Raw genomic sequence first — 20,649 nt, forward strand, 5'->3', positions numbered from 1 at the left:
ATAGTTTGAGTCCCGGGGACGAATATAGGATGGTTATTATCCCAAAAATGATCCCTTAAAAGTGAAAGGGATGATGGAAGTTTGTACGGAGAATCAATAACCGCTGAACCGATTTAGCTGAAGACTACGTCTAGGTACATCCTTGATTTAGTTGAAAATTATACAAATAACTTGACTTAGAACCGAAACTTGAACAATTATTAACCTCAGACGTCGCCGAGGTTGAAAACCCTCCACCCTCCACCTGCTTCTTAAACACATCTTAGAAAGACAAAGATTAATTCTGCCATAGGAAACCTTTGGTTCAGAGAAAGCCTTGAGCATTTTTATGTAAAGTAATCAGACACACGGCTGTTACAAGTGGCAGAGTGCCATCCATTACCACTACGTGGCTGGTGTCCTGGCGTGCCCTCAATGTGTGCGGGGGTTCACCTCGAAGATCGGCCACGTCAGCCATCTTCGGGCGCACGAGGGCCGAGCAAACTAGCCGCAATCGGCCGGATTATCATCGTCATCATATTACAAATATTGAATTTATAATAAATACCGGACAAGTGCGCGTCGGACTCGTTTTTTTATGTGGAACGTGAATGACATGTCTTTAAAAAACCCGTAGGGTTCGGATCAAAAACTAAGCAATTAAGTCAGACTCACGCTTGACTGCACATTTCTAATAGGTTTTCCTGTCATCTATAGGTAAGGGGCTATTCATAAATTACGTCATTTCAAATTAGGGGGGGGGGGTCTGGACATCGGATGATGGTATGTAGCATGACGTAGATGGACAGCCCCTAAAGAACTATTTTGCGTATTTTTTTTTTAATTTTAGATCCAGTAGTTTCGGAGATAAAGGGGGGGGGGGGGATGGTCGGACAGACGGACGCACGAGTGATCCTATAAGGGTTCCATTTTTTTCCTTTTGAGGTACGGAACCCTAAAAAAATATATAAGTAGGAAGTAGGAAACGATGTGTCTTGTAAAAACAATAACACACACATAACTGACCATTTGTAAACATCCTATCTAACCATAATCAGTCAGTCGGCCCCTCGATGCTGAAGATCGTGGTCGCTGAATCAATATAGTGTCGCGTCATCGTGAACCTTGTCGGAATGCACAACAAGGTTGATATTGGACACAAATGAAGGTTGATATTGGACAGATTGGGCTGTAGCCGCGAGAGTTGACGTCAAAGGGTTAACCAATCATTCGAGTCATCGCTTAAAAGTACATGTTACTAAAGTGTATAAAGAATCTTGATGCTTCAAATTACGTTGTACTCTAGAGGATAAAATACATATAAGTTTGCAGACTAATTTCAAATATTATAGAAAGACTTCGAGCAGAGGTGAAAAATAATGTGCTAATGTCAATACCGGGACAAGCAGATAGTGCGCCCGTGCGCCCGGCGCACTACTGGCGGCGTCTGTTCTGTGAGTCTAGTGAGTTCAGTTCAGAATATCCATATTTCATTAAATATGAATAGGACGGGACTTGCGGGTAATAATGGGGCCGGTACAGCGGTGACACGCGCACGAATTCGAGCCAATCGTACATACAGTCTAACGCCACAACGCGATTGGTTGAAGAGTTCGCATCAAGCGCGCGATTGGCATCAAGGGCTGTTTTAGGCGGCGCGCGAACTCGCATGCGATTTTAGTTACATTGCGGACTGTTGGATAAGTCCAATTCAACCGACCGATCAAAACCCGCAATGTAATGTTATGAAACTCACATCCAAGTTCTCGCATCGTCTAAATGAGCCCTAGACTGCACGATTGGTGAGTGACACCGCTGATTAATAGTGACATTGTCATTCTACTTCAAAAAGCTATAAGTTTAAACCAGCACCATTGGCTAAAATAAACTCTGGTCTCTGTATTTTACCTATTCACGCTTGTAGCGCTGCACCGATTTAAATGATTTTTTTTAGGAGGAACTTAAATCTTGGCAGAGGTGTAGGGTTCTAGGGTTAGAGTCGGTGTAGCTTTTTAAGTTTTTTGACGTTTATATGCGCATTGGGTATAATATGCCTACTTGAAAAAATAAACTATCTTTATCTCTTTATGTTTGGAGATAGTTTGAGGCCAAAGAGTATAGCAAATATATTTTTGAGGCCCAAGGAAGGACACAATAGTTTTTATCAATCATTTATTCATCATCATTCTACGCAGACGCAGTCGCGGGCAGGTGCTAGTATGTTATATATTTACAAATAGTCCAGCTTACTGGCTTGTTTGTTCCGATGATCTTTACACAGTTTATTTATGTATGCAATGTATGTTATGATTATTTCATGTATGTAGATAAAGTGTCATATCGCGCGCGTATTAGTGTTAATCGAGAGGGCAAAGTGCACACAAACACGTCATTATAGCGGAGTTTACTTATAGTATCTATTGCACAACACATAATTAAATGTGTGAGGTAACATGATGGATGATAGTGGGGGCGTCATAACAATGTTATCTTTGCGAGACACACCTCTTTTATCTATGCACTCTTTAAAACAGAAAATAGAACTTAGGAAACAAATTAAAATATTTAATTAAATATTTTGGTGGTGGTGATAGTTTGGTACGCGGTAAGAGCGTGCGACTTTCAATCCGGAGGTCGCGGGTTCAAACCCCGGCTCGTACGAAATATCATTTGAAATATCAAATTCACCAGTTGCTTTTCGGTGAAGGAAAACATCGTGAGGAAACCGGACTAATCCCAATAAGGCCTAGTTTCCCCTCTGGGTTGGAAGGTCAGATGGCAGTCGCTTTCGTAAAAACTATGTCTTCTTCTTTGTCCAACTCATGTTCCCAGTTTATCTGGGGTCGGGTCTCCCTGTACATTTGCGCCAGAGAACTCTATTCTGGGTTGTCTGAGTAGTAAGGTTGTCCTGGTCCATCTCTTTCTTAATGTTATTCCACCAAGTGGCGGGCGGCCTGCCTCTTCCCCTGGCCGAATTTGGTATGTTGAGTACTTTCTTAATCACATAGTCGTCTTCGCGTCTTTGGATATGGCCATACCAACGTAAGCGACTTTCTTTCACTTTTTCTACGATAGGAGCTACTCTGAAGGAACCTCTGATATGCTCGTTTCGTAAAAACTATGTGCCTACGTTAAATCATGGGATTAGTTGTTAAGCGGACTCAGGCTCCCATGAGCCGTGGCAAGTTGCCGGGATAACGCGAGGAAGATGAGATTTTGGTTTGTGTGTTTTTAAGAAGTTACGCTAGTATAGATAAATGACAAACTGAAATAGAATGTCCGAAGGTTTGACAGCTCGGATCTCTCTTTTTATCGAATCTATTCGGTGCGTTTTCGACCTCTCTCTAACTAATAAACCCTGTAACCTGAATTTTCACTTTCTACCTCACATTCACCCTGTACTGAATCGGCATGTTTCAGAAGCGAAGGCGAACAAGCGCGAGCTGTCGCGCACGGCCGCGGTGGTGACGTCACTGGCCGCCGGCGCCTGCGCCGGGGCGCTCGCCAAGACCACCATCGCCCCCCTCGACCGCACCAAGATACACTTCCAGAGCTCGTGAGTATACAACCACCCAGCTATAGTCCGGTACCACCGTGGTGACGTCAGCGCCTGCGATCTTACCGAGCATGTGTGATAATATAGTAGTTTGTGTTACAAGGGATCAAAATGATATATTTCCGTCAAGGGCGTACATTAAATCCTGAGCGTAATGAGGGTTTTTTATTTATTTATTATAAACTGATCGGCGATTGGCTCTAGTCACACCTGATGGAAAGTGAAGACAGAGCCTAAGATGGAGCTCACCGGTTCAGTAATAGCCTATTCACTCTAGCTTTAAAGAGACCGAGGTCATATTTCTCAGGGAATACAGATGACGGGAGCGCATTCCATTCCTTAGTCGTCCTTACCAAAAATGAGGAGGCAAATCGTTTTGTGCGGACAAATGAGATATTAACCACGAACGGGTGCATTCGCTCCCCGCGCCTGGACGTCCGATGATGGAAAGGAGAAGGTGGGATCAGGTCATGCAGCTCTTGTGCGCACTCTCCAGAATGTATCCGATAGAATGGAATGGAGAATGGATTCAAGTGTTAACGCCCAATACGAAATAATTTTGATACCGTGTGACACATACTGCTTTTCACTTGAACTATGAGGAAAATAAAAAAATCTTAGTGTTGACACAAATTATTGTTTCAAAATATTATTCAAGCTAAAAAAAGAATGCAAAAAATAACAAAAACAGTGTCCTAGAACAGAAAAGTGCCACTTTGATCCCCCTTAGCAGGGAGGATAAGTGCCACTTTGATCCCTCCTAGCGGGGAAGAAGAAACCCTTTTCCGAATAGGTGATGTGAAAAGAACATTTTCACCACACTAGCTCGGAAAGGCTTACTTTGCACTTCAAAAACGGATAGCAAAGTTGCACTTTGCTATCAGTAATTCACATGTGAGGCAAAGTAATCAAATGCAAATTTTGAGTTGTTTTCTTATGTTTGCTGGTAGAATTGACTTTTAAATTATGATTTTAGATGATAAATATTTAATAACATTCATTTGAATTTGATTTGGTTTGTTTTGTTTGATATTTTACATTTAATATTTGCTTCGGGTTGGTGTGGTGAAAAATTTTGTGTTTCACTCGGGGGCAAATTTTGTTTAACCCCCGTGCTTTGAAACCCTCGCAACGCTTAAGATTCCATTTTTCGAACCACTCGCTACGCTCGTGGTTCAATTTTGGAATCTTTCGCTTGCTCGGGCATCAATATTAGCACGAACGGTTAAACAACAACTTTGCCCCCGAGTGAAACAAATAACTATTACTCAATTGTATTTTGTGTACTACAGTGAAACGCCGTACTCGGTTCGCGCGGCGTTCTTGTTCCTGAAGCAGTCGGTCCGCGCCGCCGGCGTGCCCGCGCTGTGGCGCGGCAACAGCGCCACCATGGCGCGCATCGTCCCCTACGCCGCCATACAGTTCACCGCGCACGAGCAGTGGAAACGGGCGCTAGGGGTCGACACGCCTGCTATGGCCAAGTGAGTCGACCTAATATAAGCGCCTGCCAAAAAATATCAGCAATGTCAGTTCGAGTGGCATTGCTATTGCTTTGTGGTCAGGCGTTAAGTCTTTGTACGTAGTAGACTTTGTACCACCACGCTCCGCGATTGTTGAGCCATTTAGGGTCCTAGCTAAACTGGTTGTTCAATACTCACGCTATGGAATGTCCAATTTAGCTTGAACCCTAAATGACATAAGCATAACAATCACGGAGGGTGACATAGCTACATTAGGTACATATAGAAGTTCAACAAAGTGTCCAAACTGAAGAAATTAATAGTTATATAATCCAATATTCCAATCTGTAACTGTAATAGTCTATCTTATGTAAATAAAATTGTGACGTACAATATGTAATAATATTATAAATAGCGCAGGGCAGCTTGTGGCGAGCTGTTGGGGAGTATCGACCCCACGGCACCGGTGTGGACTCCCGAGAGTCGGCCAGGGTCTCCGTCTCCGGCGTGTCTTCGTCGGTCGGATTGGCCCCAAGGGGACCCGCAGGACTCACAGCTCTGGCTTGCCTTCATTGGCCGTCCAGAGAGGAGTCGCCAGAGCTATATGCTCCAGGGGTGGAAGTGAAAGATGCATAAGACGCGAGTTGGCACAGTGGCTGGTAACAGCCACTGGGTAGAAAGCGGCGCACACCTCTCGACACCCCTGAGCCGCTCACACCGATGTTGCTCCTAGTCGTTTTCACGACGGTAGTTTCAGGAGCCCATCTAGTCAGCGGCAAGTCACCAGCGGCCTCGATAACATGTGTTAGCATTGTTATGGCAGGTGTCCGGACTTCTCTACAATAGCCCAGTCTCTTTGTCCACCCAAACTTCAATCCATAGACCGTATACTGTTCACTTTTTCTACAATAGTCCCAATGCCTGCTGCGACCGGTTCATGGGTGTCTATTGTTGCGCCTGTGAGCGGGTTCCAGCAGGCGTTCTACATGACATTAAAGCTCTCCAAAGGGCCTCTACGTGTTGGATCTACGTGTTAATAACAAGCGTCGGACATTATTCTATACTTATTCTATTTCTAAAATATTCATTTTATTTTTTTCTGTTTTATTCATGTACTTATATTATGTTATGCGCTACATTATATATTGATTTAATAGTTTAAATAAATGTGCAATAGTTAGTACAAACAAATCCATGGCAGGCCTTCAAACGGTCAACCATTGTATCAATTAGATATGTTTCTATTTTCTACATAAAATATTAAATTTCAAGGTGAATATTGTTAGAATTGATAGGCTAATTTGAATACATGTGTGGCTTTCTACACTCCAATAATGAAGCATAAGGATACAAGGGTCCTAAGGTCTTTTTTATCTGAAATTCCAACAGAAATTCTGATAGAAAGGTCCTTATTACACATAAGGACCCTTCTCTGATGGAAAGCCACATATGTATAGTTTATACGCCAGTCATTGTGTTACTTGCAGGCAACACAAAGTCCGGCACCTGGTAGCGGGCTCGCTGGCCGGCGTGACGTCACAATCGGCCACCTACCCTCTCGACTTGGCGCGGGCTCGCATGGCGGTCACCAGCGCGTCCACCTACCCCACCATCGCCGACGTGTTCCGTAAGGTGGCCACTCAGGAGGGGCTGCGGACGCTGTACCGGTGAGTGAGACAGATATACGTAGAGCGAGACGACACTATCAGCTACCTACCCTCTCGACTTGGCGCGGGCTCGCGTGGCGGTCACCAGCGCGTCCACATACCCCACCATCGCGGACGTATTCCGTAAGGTGGCCACTCAGGAGGGGCTGCGGACGCTGTACCGGTGAGTGAGACAGATATACGTAGAGCGAGACGACACTATCAGCTACCTACCCTCTCGACTTGGCGCGGGCTCGCGTGGCGGTCACCAGCGCGTCCACATACCCCACCATCGCGGACGTGTTCCGTAAGGTGGCCACTCAGGAGGGGCTGCGGACGCTGTACCGGTGAGTGAGACAGATATACGTAGAGCGAGACGACACTATCAGCCACCTACCCTCTCGACTTGGCGCGGGCTCGCGTGGCGGTCACCAGCGCGTCGACTTACCCCACCATCGCCGACGTGTTCCGTAAGGTGGCCACACAGGAGTGGCTGCGGACGCTGTACCGGTGAGTGAGACAGATATACGTAGAGCGAGACGACACTATCAGCCACCTACCCTCTCGACTTGGCACGGGCTCGCGTGGCGGTCACCAGCGCGCCCACTTACCCCACCATCGCCGACGAGTTCCGTAAGGTGGCCACTCAGGAGGGGCTGCGGACGCTGTACCGGTGAGTGAGACAGATATACGTAAAGCGAAACGACACTATCAGCCACCTACCCTCTCGACTTGGCGCGGGCTCGCGTGGCGGTCACCAGCGCGTCCACTTACCCCACCATCGCCGACGTGTTCCGTAAGGTGGCCACTCAGGAGGGGCTGCGGACGCTGTACCGGTGAGTGAGACAGATATACGTAGAGCGAGACGACACTATCAGCCACCTACCCTCTCGACTTGGCGCGGGCTCGCGTGGCGGTCACCAGCGCGTCCACTTACCCCACCATCGCCGACGTGTTCCGTAAGGTGGCCACTCAGGAGGGGCTGCGGACGCTGTACCGGTGAGTGAGACGGACATACGTAGAGCGAAACGACACTATCAGCCACCTACCCTCTCGACTTGGCGCGGGCTCGCATGGCGGTCACCAGCGCGTCCACCTACCCCACCATCGCGGACGTGTTCCGTAAGGTGGCCACTCAGGAGGGGCTGCGGACGCTGTACCGGTGAGTGAGACGGACATACGTAGAGCGAGACGACACTGTCAGCCACCTACCTTCTCGACTTGGCGCGGGCTCTCATGGCGGTCACCAGCGCGTCCACATACCCCACCATCGCCGACGTGTTCCGCAAGGTGGCCACTCAGGAGGGGCTGCGGACGCTGTACCGGTGAGTGAGACAGACATACGTCAGAGGGAGACAGAGAGTGCGTGTTGGCGACACCGGTTCTCATAGTAATCCCACGGACGTAGAGAGTAAACTGGATAGTGTACACTGGTCAAAAAGTGTGTCCACATGAGAGGTCAAACCTGAGCCCTCCATCTCTTTCTAATTAGGGTGACCATAAGTCATATGAATGTGGGATATTAGCATAAGATGGAATGTATAGTTTGGCCAGGATCTTTTCTCATTCGTGCATAATCAGAGAGAATCATACTGTATTTTCCCTATGCTAGTATAATTGCCCCAGAAAAGAGATGGATATAGTTTTTTTCTCTTCTGTAAAACGCTCACACAACTTTACTTCATTTAGTCGTTATAAAGCTTTTAGTCGTTATAAAAGCTGTTACAGATGGGATGGGCGTATTGGATCGCGATCAATGCGATCATGCTTGATTGTCAGGAAGGTGGTCCACCGTACGTCCATCGTACGTATTGGGTGAAAACCAGCGTAGTGTCTTACAGACACTGCTTATGCTGAGCGGCATCCTATTTGGTGTATGTTTACTGTATTGTGAACTTTATGTTGTACTTACCGTAATGTAGGTATGTTTTTGTACGCCAAATAAATATTTTCTATTTCTATTTATTTCTATCAAAGACCGCTATAAGAGAGAGCGAGACAGATATCCAGGGTCGGGTAAAACGTTGTAGTTGTACTTGGTAATTCGCAAATCGTATCGATTAAAAACGCTGCCTTCGGTCGTGTTTTAATTTATCACCACTCGTTGCGAATTTAATTCCTACTTTCAACACTTGCAACGCAAATAAATTTATATTATTACTATGCCCACTGGTTATCGATACTAGTCATTTTGTCAAGCCCTAGCGTAGCGTAACAATTTATGTTTTTACACGAAATTATCTTGATTATAGACTAAAATGATAAAATATTAGCACACGACGAAATAAAAACTTACATTTAACTGTGTAAACCGGCATTCTACACTATTTATGCTCTTCATAATTCATAATTTAACAAAATACCGATCACTATCAATATCATACTCATGGTGTGTTCATATACGTGATGACTTCCCTTTTGCATACTTTAGCTATTCTTTAAGCGTAAGCGTCATCGTAGATCTGTAATTGGAACAACATTTTCAAATTTGCCGCTTTTGTAAACTGACGGAAATGTCGGCCCAACCTATATAGAATCGATTACATATATATAAATAGTTAGAATTAACGTTCCAGTAATTAAATATTATGTATAAATATGAGTCTGTAATGTCCAAGGACTTCGGATTTAATTTTTGGCAATTATGTAGCTCTGGCAATATACAAACATCTGATGAAAGGCGATCTCCCCCTGTCACTTAAGCGGAGACTCATGGACATATGCATACTTCCAATTCTCACCTACGGTGCACAAACTTGGTCCTTGACGGCGTATCAGAGGTCCAAACTAGGGGTTTGCCAGCGAGCTATGGAGCGCAGCATATTAGGTGTGAAATTAATGGATCGTATCCGGAACACCACGCTGCGCTCCAGAACAAAAATAGTCGACGTAGCTCGGAAAGCGGCCAAGCTAAAGTGGGACTGGGCTGGTCATGTCTGCCGAATGCCGAGTGAGCTGTGGGCCAAGATCGCCACAAAGTGGCAGCCCAGCTCAAAACGAGGAATTGGCAGACCACGTCGGCGATGGCGAGACGAGTTAGACTCCTTTTTAAGGGAATGGCCAGAGACTGCACAGGATCGAGAAGACTGGAAAAAGTGGGGGGAGGCCTTTGCCCAGCAGTGGGACATTATAGGCTCCCAATAATAATAATAATAATGTAGCTCTCACTACGTGAACCGAATAATTAAACATGCCGAAATAAGTATATCTTTATTTATTTATTAGTATACTATTTAGGTAAAGTTATTTTTACATTAAGTATGAAATAACAATTTTGTAAGACCGATCCAAATCGTACCGACATCATGGTCACCCTAATCGTCATCAAGTTGGGGATACCAATTAATATTCAAAGTTACTACAATTTCTACCATATTCAGTTTACTGTTTTTTTTGTTGCGCACATGCTTGGCTTAATCAGTTAATAATATTAACATCATAATAATTAACAAATTACTTAAAAGATATCAGAACTGTAATTGGAATATAGCACTAAAATAGTATAAGAAGGTAATGAATTTCAGTAGTATATTGATATAATTTCTACCAAAATGGTATCTTTTTAACATTGGCAACATGTGCGAGTGAGACACAGGGCTCGGGTTTTCTATCTCACGTGGACCGCTTTCTCTAGTCTGGTACGAACAACATTCTGTCTCGGTGATAAGGTTCAAATTAGTATGGCAAAAAAACTGACAACTCGCTCCAGTTTAAACAATATAACTTCATGAGTAATCCAGCCAGGCTTATTTTGTTTCTACTGTTTTTTTATAGTTTGGCAAGCCATTTCCGTCAGTATATAGAAAAAGGCGGCAAATTTTAAAAATGTAGGTGCGAAGGGTTGATCTTCCATAGAACATTTGAGTTTCACGCCTTTTTTTAGTTACAAAGTGTGTGTTGCCGGCGTAGGGTAATTGCGCCAGTTTACCGTCCGGTGTCAGTTTCCGTCTACTTGACGTATTAACAAATAATACATTTCATTTATAATTTGCTACTTGGGAAATATAATTTTTATGCAGATAGATAAATTATTTAGATATTAAGGATTGCAATAAGTCCAAATTTGAGCAGCAATGAATGTTTATATTCAAATTTCGTCAAGTGGATGAAAACTAGCGCAATGACCCTATATGTGTGTGGTATCTGGCTGACGTAATAAATGTGGTTGCAGGGGCTACCCGGCGACCGTGCTGGGCGTGGTGCCCTACGTATATGTGTGTAGTATCGCCTGACGAAATGAATGTGGTTGCAGGGGCTACCCGGCGACCGTGCTGGGCGTGGTGCCCTACGTATATGTGTGTGGTATCACCTGACGAAATGAATGTGGTTGCAGGGGCTACCCGGCGACCGCGCTGGGCGTGGTGCCCTACGTATATGTGTGTGGTATCACCTGACGAAATGAATGTGGTTGCAGGGGCTACCCGGCGACCGTGCTGGGCGTGGTGCCCTACGTATATGTGTGTGGTATCGCCTGACGTAATGAATGTGGTTGCAGGGGCTACCCGGCGACCGTGCCGGGCGTGGTGCCCTACGTATATGTGTGTGGTATGGGCTGATGTAATGAATGTGGTTGCAGGGGCTACCCGGCGACCGTGCTGGGCGTGGTGCCCTACGTATATGTGTGTGGTATCGGCTGATGTAATGAATGTGGTTGCAGGGGCTACCCGGCGACCGTGCTGGGCGTGGTGCCCTACGTACATGTGTGTGGTATCGGCTGATGTAATGAATGTGGTTGCAGGGGCTACCCGGCGACCGTGCTGGGCGTGGTGCCCTACGTATATGTGTGTGGTATCGGCTGACGTAATGAATGTGGTTGCAGGGGCTACCCGGCGACCGTGCTGGGCGTGGTGCCCTACGTATATGTGTGTGGTATCGGCTGACGTAATGAATGTGGTTGCAGGGGCTACCCGGCGACCGTGCTGGGCGTGGTGCCCTACGTATATGTGTGTGGTATCGGCTGACGTAATGAATGTGGTTGCAGGGGCTACCCGACGACCGTGCTGGGCGTGGTGCCCTACGTATATGTGTGTGGTATTGGCTGACGTAATGAATGTGGTTGCAGGGGCTACCCGGCGACCGTGCTGGGCGTGGTGCCCTACGTATATGTGTGTGGTATCGGCTGACGTAATGAATGTGGTTGCAGGGGCTACCCGGCGACCGTGCTGGGCGTGGTGCCGTACGCGGGCGTCTCCTTCTTCACCTACGACACGCTCAAGAGGAAATACTTCGGTGAGTTTTGCTCGCTTGCTTACAACACAAGTCTGACATACGCATTGTATTGTATGTTTAACTCCTTCGCGTCTGTCCTGTAGACATGGGAAGCTTAAGAGAATAAGTATGAGTATGATTCAAAAGATAATATTTATGCCGCGCAGCAGGCGAAATATTTTTTTTCAGATATGTATCTTACCGGCTTGTACCAAAGAGTTTCTTGGGACTTATGAACGAAATGTCATTTGATTTTTACCAATTGCTTTTCGCTGACGGAAAATACCGCGTGAGGAAACCAGACTGATCTCAATAAGGCTTCGTTTCTCTCTCCTTTGCATGTCAGATAACAGTCGCTTTTGTAGAAGCTAGTGCCTGCCAATTCGAAGGTACGGCTAACGAGCAGTCCCCTGGTTCGTCAAGAGAGCCGAGACCAAATGCCGTCACAAAACTTTGACTGTTTGTTCCCAGAATACTCCGGCAAGCAGCAGAGCAGCGTCCTCAACGTGGCGTTCGGCGGCGCGGCCGGCGCGCTTGGCCAGACCTCCTCCTACCCGCTCGACATAGTGCGGCGACGCATGCAGACCGCCCCTAGGCGACCAGACGGGTCCTACCCCTACAAAAACATCTCCAGCGCCATCAGAGATGTGTACAGGTGAGGAACACTAGGCCAGACCGCCTCCTACCCGCTCGACATAGTGCGGCGAGGCATGCAGACCGCCCCTAGGCGACCAGACGGGTCCTACCCCTACAGAAACATATCCAGCGCCATCAGAGATGTGTACAGGTGAGGAACTCTAGGCCAGACCGCCTCCTACCCGCTCGATACAGTGCGGCGACGCATGCAGACCGCCCCTAGGCGACCAGACGGGTCCTACCCCTACAGAAACATATCCAGCGCCATCAGAGATGTGTACAGGTGAGGAACACTAGGCCAGACCGCCTCCTACCCGCTCGACATAGTGCGGCGACGCATGCAGACCGCCCCTAGGCGACCAGACGGGTCCTACCCCTACAGAAACATATCCAGCGCCATCAGAGATGTGTACAGGTGAGGAACACTAGGCCAGACCGCCTCCTACCCGCTCGACATAGTGCGGCGACGCATGCAGACCGCCCCTAGGCGACCAGACGGGTCCTACACCTACAGAAACATATCCAGCGCCATCAGAGATGTGTACAGTTGAGGAACACTAGGCCAGACCGCCTCCTACCCGCTCGACATAGTGCGGCGAGGGATCCAGACCGCCCCTAGGCGACCAGACGGGTCCTACCCCTACAGAAACATATCCAGCGCCATCAGAGATGTGTACAGGTGAGGAACACTAGGCCAGACCGCCTCCTACCCGCTCGACATAGTGCGGCGAGGCATGCAGACCGCCCCTAGGCGACCAGAAAGGTCCTACCCCTACAGAAACATATCCAGCGCCATCAGAGATGTGTACAGGTGAGGAACACTAGGCCAGACCGCCTCCTACCCGCTCGACATAGTGCGGCGACGCATGCAGACCGCCCCTAGGCGACCAGACGGGTCCTACCCCTACAGAAACATATCCAGCGCCATCAGAGATGTGTACAGGTGAGGAACACTAGGCCAGACCGCCTCCTACCCGCTCGACATAGTGCGGCGAGGGATCCAGACCGCCCCTAGGCGACCAGACGGGTCCTACCCCTACAGAAACATATCCAGCGCCATCAGAGATGTGTACAGGTGAGGAACACTAGGCCAGACCGCCTCCTACCCGCTCGACATAGTGCGGCGAGGCATGCAGACCGCCCCTAGGCGACCAGAAAGGTCCTACCCCTACAGAAACATATCCAGCGCCATCAGAGATGTGTACAGGTGAGGAACACTAGGCCAGACCGCCTCCTACCCGCTCGACATAGTGCGGCGAGGCATGCAGACCGCCCCTAGGCGACCAGACGGGTCCTACCCCTACAGAAACGTATCCAGCGCCATCAGAGATGTGTACAGGTGAGGAACACTAGGCCAGACCGCCTCCTACCCGCTCGACATAGTGCGGCGAGGCATGCAGACCGCCCCTAGGCGACCAGACGGGTCCTACCCCTACAGAAACATATCCAGCGCCATCAGAGATGTGTACAGGTGAGGAACACTAGGCCAGACCGCCTCCTACCCGCTCGACATAGTGCGGCGAGGCATGCAGACCGCCCCTAGGCGATCAGACGGGTCCTACCCCTACAGAAACATATCCAGCGCCATCAGAGATGTGTACAGGTGAGGAACACTAGGCCAGACCGCCTCCTACCCGCTCGACATAGTGCGGCGAGGCATGCAGACCGCCCCTAGGCGACCAGACGGGTCCTACCCCTACAGAAACATATCCAGCGCCATCAGAGATGTGTACAGGTGAGGAACACTAGGCCAGACCGCCTCCTACCCGCTCGACATAGTGCGGCGAGGCATGCAGACCGCCCCTAGGCGACCAGACGGGTCCTACCCCTACAGAAACATATCCAGCGCCATCAGAGATGTGTACAGGTGAGGAACACTAGGCCAGACCGCCTCCTACCCGCTCGACATAGTGCGGCGAGGCATGCAGACCGCCCCTAGGCGACCAGACGGGTCCTACCCCTACAGAAACATATCCAGCGCCATCAGAGATGTGTACAGGTGAGGAACACTAGGCCAGACCGCCTCCTACCCGCTCGACATAGTGCGGCGAGGCATGCAGACCGCCCCTAGGCGACCAGACGGGTCCTACCCCTACAGAAACATATCCAGCGCCATCAGAGATGTGTACAGGTGAGGAACACTAGGCCAGACCGCCTCCTACCCGCTCGACATAGTGCGGCGAGGCATGCAGACCGCCCCTAGGCGACCAGACGGGTCCTACCCCTACAGAAACATATCCAGCGCCATCAGAGATGTGTACAGGTGAGGAACACGTCCTACCCTCTAGATATAGTGCGCTGGTTGCAGACCGCTGGTTGCAACATCTGTATACTGACATTGCACAATCTGACAATAAATGATTACTTACTTACTTACTTACTTACCGCCCCCTTGTGGAAGGTACCCAGTGCTATCTCTAAGATTCTTTATTATGCGCGAACCGAAGCGTTCCATAGTTGACCAGAGTGCCTAGCCAAGGTGACAATAGCTTGCGCTACGATAACGAAACGCTTTGTGATATTTATACCACTCTTCCGTATTAAGCTGTGGTTTCCTACGATAGCGGTGCCGTCATATAGCGGCCGTCTCCATACAAAATACTACTCCATCCATATTTAGCCCTATTATTTTATATGGAGACGGCCGCTATATGACGGCACCGCTATCCTAGGAAAACAGAGCTTTAGTGTGACAGTTGCGTGTCGTTCGCTAAGGAGCGTAAATGATTGGCATGTTGGCTACGCACACAGATTGAAATCTTTGAAAAAGAGGATGGGACAGAAAAATTAAATCGTCGATTGTATTTTTACAAGCTTTTATTTAGTTTCACCTGACCGTTGTCTGTCTGTGTGTAATCAAATCTTGCAAGTTAAATTTGATCCACTTCCCGATTTCCGATTGAGCTGAAATTTTGCATACATACGTAAGTCGGGTGACAATGCAATATTATGGTGTCATCGAGCTGATCTGATGATGGAGACCGGAGGTGGCCATAGGAACTCTTTGATAAAACAACGAAACCTAATTGTGTTTGGGGTTTTTAGAATAGTCTCGATGAGTATTAGTTGCCTGTGGAAAAAAAAGTACAGTCGGCGATAAAAGCTTGTACAGTCACCTGCAATAAGATGTTACACAACGAAGGCCGCAAAAATATCTGACACGATCTTATTCGTAGAGCCATAAGAGCGTGGCACATATTTTTGCGGCCTTCGAAGAGTAACATATTATTGCAGGTGACTGTACCAAAAATTAAATTTTTGCCAAAAACTTATTTTATGACTTTTTTTGTCAGAGCGGAGGGCTGGCGCGGGTTCTTCAAGGGCCTCAGCATGAACTGGGTGAAGGGCCCCGTGGCCGTCGGGATCTCCTTCGCCACCTACGACAAGATCAAAACCACCCTCCGGGAGCTGGCGCTCACGCTGCAGTAGCCATTACTAGGAGTACGGTATCATTGTCGGCATCTCAAGTTTTATGAACTCTTGAAGTTTTCTGCTCCCTCCAATATCATGAAAAAAAACCGGACAAGTGCCAGTCGGACTCGCCCACCGAGGGTTCCGTACTTTTTAGTATTTGTTGTTATAGCGGCAACAGAAATACATCATCTGTGAAAATTTCAACTGTCTAGCTATCACGGTTCGTGAGATACAGCCTGGTGACAGACGGACGGACGGACGGACAGCGGAGTCTTAGTAATAGGGTCCCGTTTTACCCTTTGGGTACGGAACGCTAAAAATCGGCCAAGAGCATGTCGGGCCATGCTCAGTGTACGGTTTCGTAGTTACCATTCCGTCAAAATAGGCTAAACCGGGGCTATTAGCAAAGAGAATAAAGTCTATAGAGACGGATTGTCAAAGTAAATTATGTAGCCACTGTAAATTTACTGCCATCTTTCGACAGAACATAAAACTGTTAGAACGCCATTTGACTTTGATCCTTATTCTTTCAGTGATATGTGTTAACTTATAAATATTAATATTCACGCCATCTACTCGACTATAGGCCAAAGGTATAGTTCCATGTTTTCGAGCGATGGCGCCACAACCTTCAGCCTATGCTCGAGTAGATGGCGTGAATATTAATATTTAAAAAGTTAACACATATCAGTTAAAGAATAAGTATCAAAGAATAAGTTAATCTTCTGTCGAAAGATGGCAGTAAATGAACTGTAGCTACATAATTTACCATGACAGTAACTCTCTTCTTCAAATCCTCTTTGCTATTAGTAAGTAACATCTACATTACAAGCATAAAGGAGTACCTTTGCAGCGCTTTGCACGTCTTTTTACTAAGAAGAGAAGACTTTTTACAATAACTCAAAAACGACAGGACCGATCATGTTCGCTATAGTTTTAATTAAAAGTATTTATTAAGCTTTTGTTTAACGATTCTTTTTCATATTTTTTGGACCCATGGCTCAAAAGTTAGAAGGGGGGATATATTTTATTTATTTTGGAGCGATTATTTTTTTATAGTTTTTATTTTACCGTTCTATCGCAATGCATAATTCATGTATCCATGCCACATTGCAGTTTACTAGCACTATCGATCACGGAGCAAAGCCTCGGACAGACGGACAGATAGACGGACATGGCGAAACTATAAGGATTTCTAGGTGACTACGAAACCCTAAAAAGGCACTTAACCGTGTTGATCATATGTAGGTACCTATATTTTGTCTGTTAATGGTGCATAAGGCCCACTTGCACCATTCCACTAACCCGGAGTTAACAGGTTAAACCTGGAGTTACCATGGTAACCAGTACAATTTGACACTGGGTTGACGGTTGACAAGCGTAGACTCATTGAAATGTGCGTACTTCCAGTTCTCACCTACGGTGCTCAGACCTGGTCATTGACGGAAGCTCAGAAGTCCAAACTCGGGGTTTGCCAGAGAGCTATATATATAGGAGCGCAGCATATTAGGTGTAAAATTAAGGGATCGAGTCCGAAACACCACGCTGCGCTCTAAGACTCGAATAATGGACGTAGCTCGGAAAGCGGCCAAGTTAAAATGGGACTGGGCTGGTCATGTCTGCCGAATGCCGGACGACTTGTGGGCCAAGTTAACCACAGAGTGGGAGCCCCACAAGTCTAACCGGGGAGCCGGCAGGCCTCGTCGGCGATGGCGGGATAACTTGGACTCCTTCTTGAGGCCTCTCAAGAAGGAGTCCAAGTTATCCCACTATCTGCACTGGTCAGATATTGCACTAAATAGAGACGAGTGGAGGAAGAGGGGGGGAGGCCTTTGCCCAGCAGTGGGACACAGTGGGCTCTGAATAAAAAAATAAATAATAAAAATTGACGGGTAAACCGCTTAACCTCGGGTTAGTGGGATGGTGCAAGTGGGCATAAGTGTTTTAACTGTTGACTATTAGATTAGGCTTAAATACTCTCAAAGTTTATTGCTAGTTTTTTCTTTTGTAAAGAGCTTCAGCGCACATCACACTCATGCATCAAATAATGTTTAACCAGTCAAGGTCAAATATATTAATACGGGCAAAGTCACAATAATATATTGTGACTACTTTGAAAAAACTTGTATCTTGTTTTGTCATCATCATCATCTACCTCGCGTTGTCCCGGATTTTGCCACGGCTCATGGGAGCCTGGGGTCCGCTTGACAGCTAATCCGCCAGAATTTGCGTAGTCACTAAGTTTTTACGAAAGCGACTGCCATCTGACCTTCCAATCCAGAGGGTAAACTAGGCCTTATTGGGATTAGTCCGGTTTCCTCACTATGTTTTCCTTCGCCGAAAAGCGACTGGTAAATATCAAATGATATTTCGTACATAAGTTCTAAAAATTACCGTCTTGGGTAAAAATTACTGTCTTGGGTAATAATTACTGTCTTGGGTAAAAATTACTGTCTTGGGTAAAAATTACTGTCTTGGGTAAAAATTACTGTCTTGGGTAAAAATTACTGTCTTGGGTAAAAATTACTGTCTTGGGTAAAAAATACTGTCTTGTTCGTTCGCAGACGTTTCTGCTTGTTAAAAATTAAAAAAGGAAAATGTGGTATCTATGTATAATGTATGTGGTATGTATGTGGTATGTATGGGATGCATACAGAGTTACTGCCTTTCAACTTTAAGTAGCAGTGCGAGCGAGATACGAGATTATTTCCAAGTAGTGACGATATGTTCACGGCCTTATTGTCTTGGCTTTTAAGTCATGTGCACATATTTTTGTCACTCTATCCGACTCGATATCTTTGATATTGACTGCATTCAGAAATACGGGCCCATAGTGTTTGTTATACAAACTGAAGGTGACAATAAAATAGCACAAGTATAAGGGATATTATATGTAGACTTTATACAGGTCGTCTGAATATCGTATCGATAGCCTAAATCTATTAAATCTATTCATTTACGACATACTTACGAAAAATATCAAAACATTCAAAACACGGCGTGTTATACATTTTAATACCTTATTAATTTTGCGTAATTAAATGAATAACAATTTGTGACACCCAGTATAATGTTTTAAAACGGTAAATGTATGCCTTTTTACACGAATAAGCGATTATTATTTATTATGTAAGAATGATGTACATTGTCTAGTTCTATTGTATTGTATCTGTCAATTTATCAAATGTTATATTAAATCGACATCGTCTTAGTCTAAGTGCTCATCTAATAAGCTATTGTAATTAATTAATATTTACTAAAGTATGCTTCAGCGCTAACTTTGCCCATACACAATTTACACAAAATTATAAGAAAAAAATTACATATTATAAATAGTAAAATAAAACTACGATAAAGGATTATATTGCATATAATTAATATAAAATACATCCCGATGACGCCATGGTTGACTGGTAGAGAATGCCTTCCGGCATTAAGTCAGCCATTTGTTTGCCACCAAAGTTGCATGAAACAAAATAAACTCAATTAAGACTATGTCGAAGGCCTGTCGTGCAATACTGATATTACACAATTTTTATATTGTTTTTGAGAGTTTTATCTATATTAGTGAAAATGTTGTATGTGTTTTGACGCGTCTATATACTTGAGCAAGCTTGTAGCATGAACTACCCTGTTGTCGGCACCTCCCATTGTTTGGCACTTACAGCCTTATTGGTGACAATTCTACTCGACTTTTAAGTGCCAATAATCGGGAAGTCCACTCTAAAATATATAATTCCTTATTGTTATGTAATGTGAGTGATATTGAGTTGAGTAAGCGATCACACATGCACATGGTTTTAAGTATTAAGTTTACCTCAGTAGCTTATTAAACGATATTGCACAGCCAGGACGTAGTAATAGTAGCGGATGAGACTACAGACCGTTATTAAAAAAACTAAACTAAAATAGGGTTTTAACTTTGCCCAAATATGTAACTTTGCCCAGCTTATTCATATGCTTTACAATACAATACAAATTATTTATTGTTTGAAAGTATGTATTAGTTAAAATGATGTTGTTATTACATAAAGTGCATCACGATCAGCCAGTATATTGTTTGTACAAACTCGGTGGGCCTTATGCCTCTTGTAATAAGGTCCACCGATGGACAGTTAACAGCGTCTCTTCTTCTTTGTCGGTACACTCTTGCCAGAGTGGTCGTGGTCATCATTGTGAATCTCGATGAGTGATGATCTTGCTACTACGGCGCCATTCGTCGCGGACTGCAGCTTTCCGGGTACATTCGTAAACCGAGCACTTAGTTGCCGCCTTGATCTGGTCTGTCCATCTCATTGGTGATCTACCACGTGGCCTGGTGCCTTCGACCTTTCCCTGCACTACGAGACGATCTATGGAGTCATTACCACGACGAGAAATATGGCTGAAGAAGGTCAGAATGCGTGACTCCACTGTGGTTGATAGGCGCTGTCTGATGCCGAGTTCTTTTAATATGGAGTCATTTGTACGAAACTGTCCACGATACTCCTAGATACTCCTAGATACTCCTAGATACTCCTAGATACTCCTAGCATCCGCAGTTAACAGCGTGGGCGATGGTATATGTTTAAGTATTTTTAAAAGTAAATGTAATCTGTATTTTAAAATGGCGAAAGTAATCTGGGCAAAGTTAAACCTTTGTTTTATCCAAACTTGTAGTGCAAAAATCGTGAAAGTTTAAGTGTTGTTTTGTAGAATAAATTATTGTATGTTACATGGACGTTTAAATTTTGTACATAAGCAAGTATCC

The 20,649-nt window shown here is 45.8% G+C and overlaps 1 protein-coding gene across 1 annotated transcript; it reads left to right on the top strand.

The window, feature by feature from the left end:
* The first annotated feature begins 1,355 nt into the window (after positions 1–1,355).
* Positions 1,356–16,300, top strand: LOC134802510 (mitochondrial coenzyme A transporter SLC25A42). Its single transcript, XM_063775190.1, has 7 exons — positions 1,356–1,442; positions 3,400–3,535; positions 4,828–5,016; positions 6,483–6,662; positions 11,785–11,870; positions 12,321–12,504; positions 15,779–16,300. The coding sequence occupies exons 1-7, from the start codon at positions 1,367–1,369 to the stop codon at positions 15,912–15,914; spliced, it is 987 nt and encodes a 328-aa protein (XP_063631260.1). The 5' UTR covers positions 1,356–1,366; the 3' UTR covers positions 15,915–16,300.
* The last annotated feature ends 4,349 nt before the right edge of the window (positions 16,301–20,649 follow it).

Source organism: Cydia splendana, chromosome 24 (assembly GCF_910591565.1).
Source record: "Cydia splendana chromosome 24, ilCydSple1.2, whole genome shotgun sequence".
NCBI classification, from domain to species: Eukaryota; Metazoa; Arthropoda; class Insecta; order Lepidoptera; family Tortricidae; genus Cydia; species Cydia splendana.

Coding starts and splice junctions, on each gene's coding strand:
- LOC134802510 (XM_063775190.1), top strand. CDS start 1,367: ATGTCAATACCGGGACAAGCAGATAGTGCGCCCGTGCGCCCGGCGCAC. Junction 1,443..3,399: donor GCGTCTGTTCTGTGAGTCTA/GTGAGTTCAGTT, acceptor GGCATGTTTCAG/AAGCGAAGGCGAACAAGCGC. Junction 6,663..11,784: donor GGGCTGCGGACGCTGTACCG/GTGAGTGAGACA, acceptor ATGTGGTTGCAG/GGGCTACCCGGCGACCGTGC.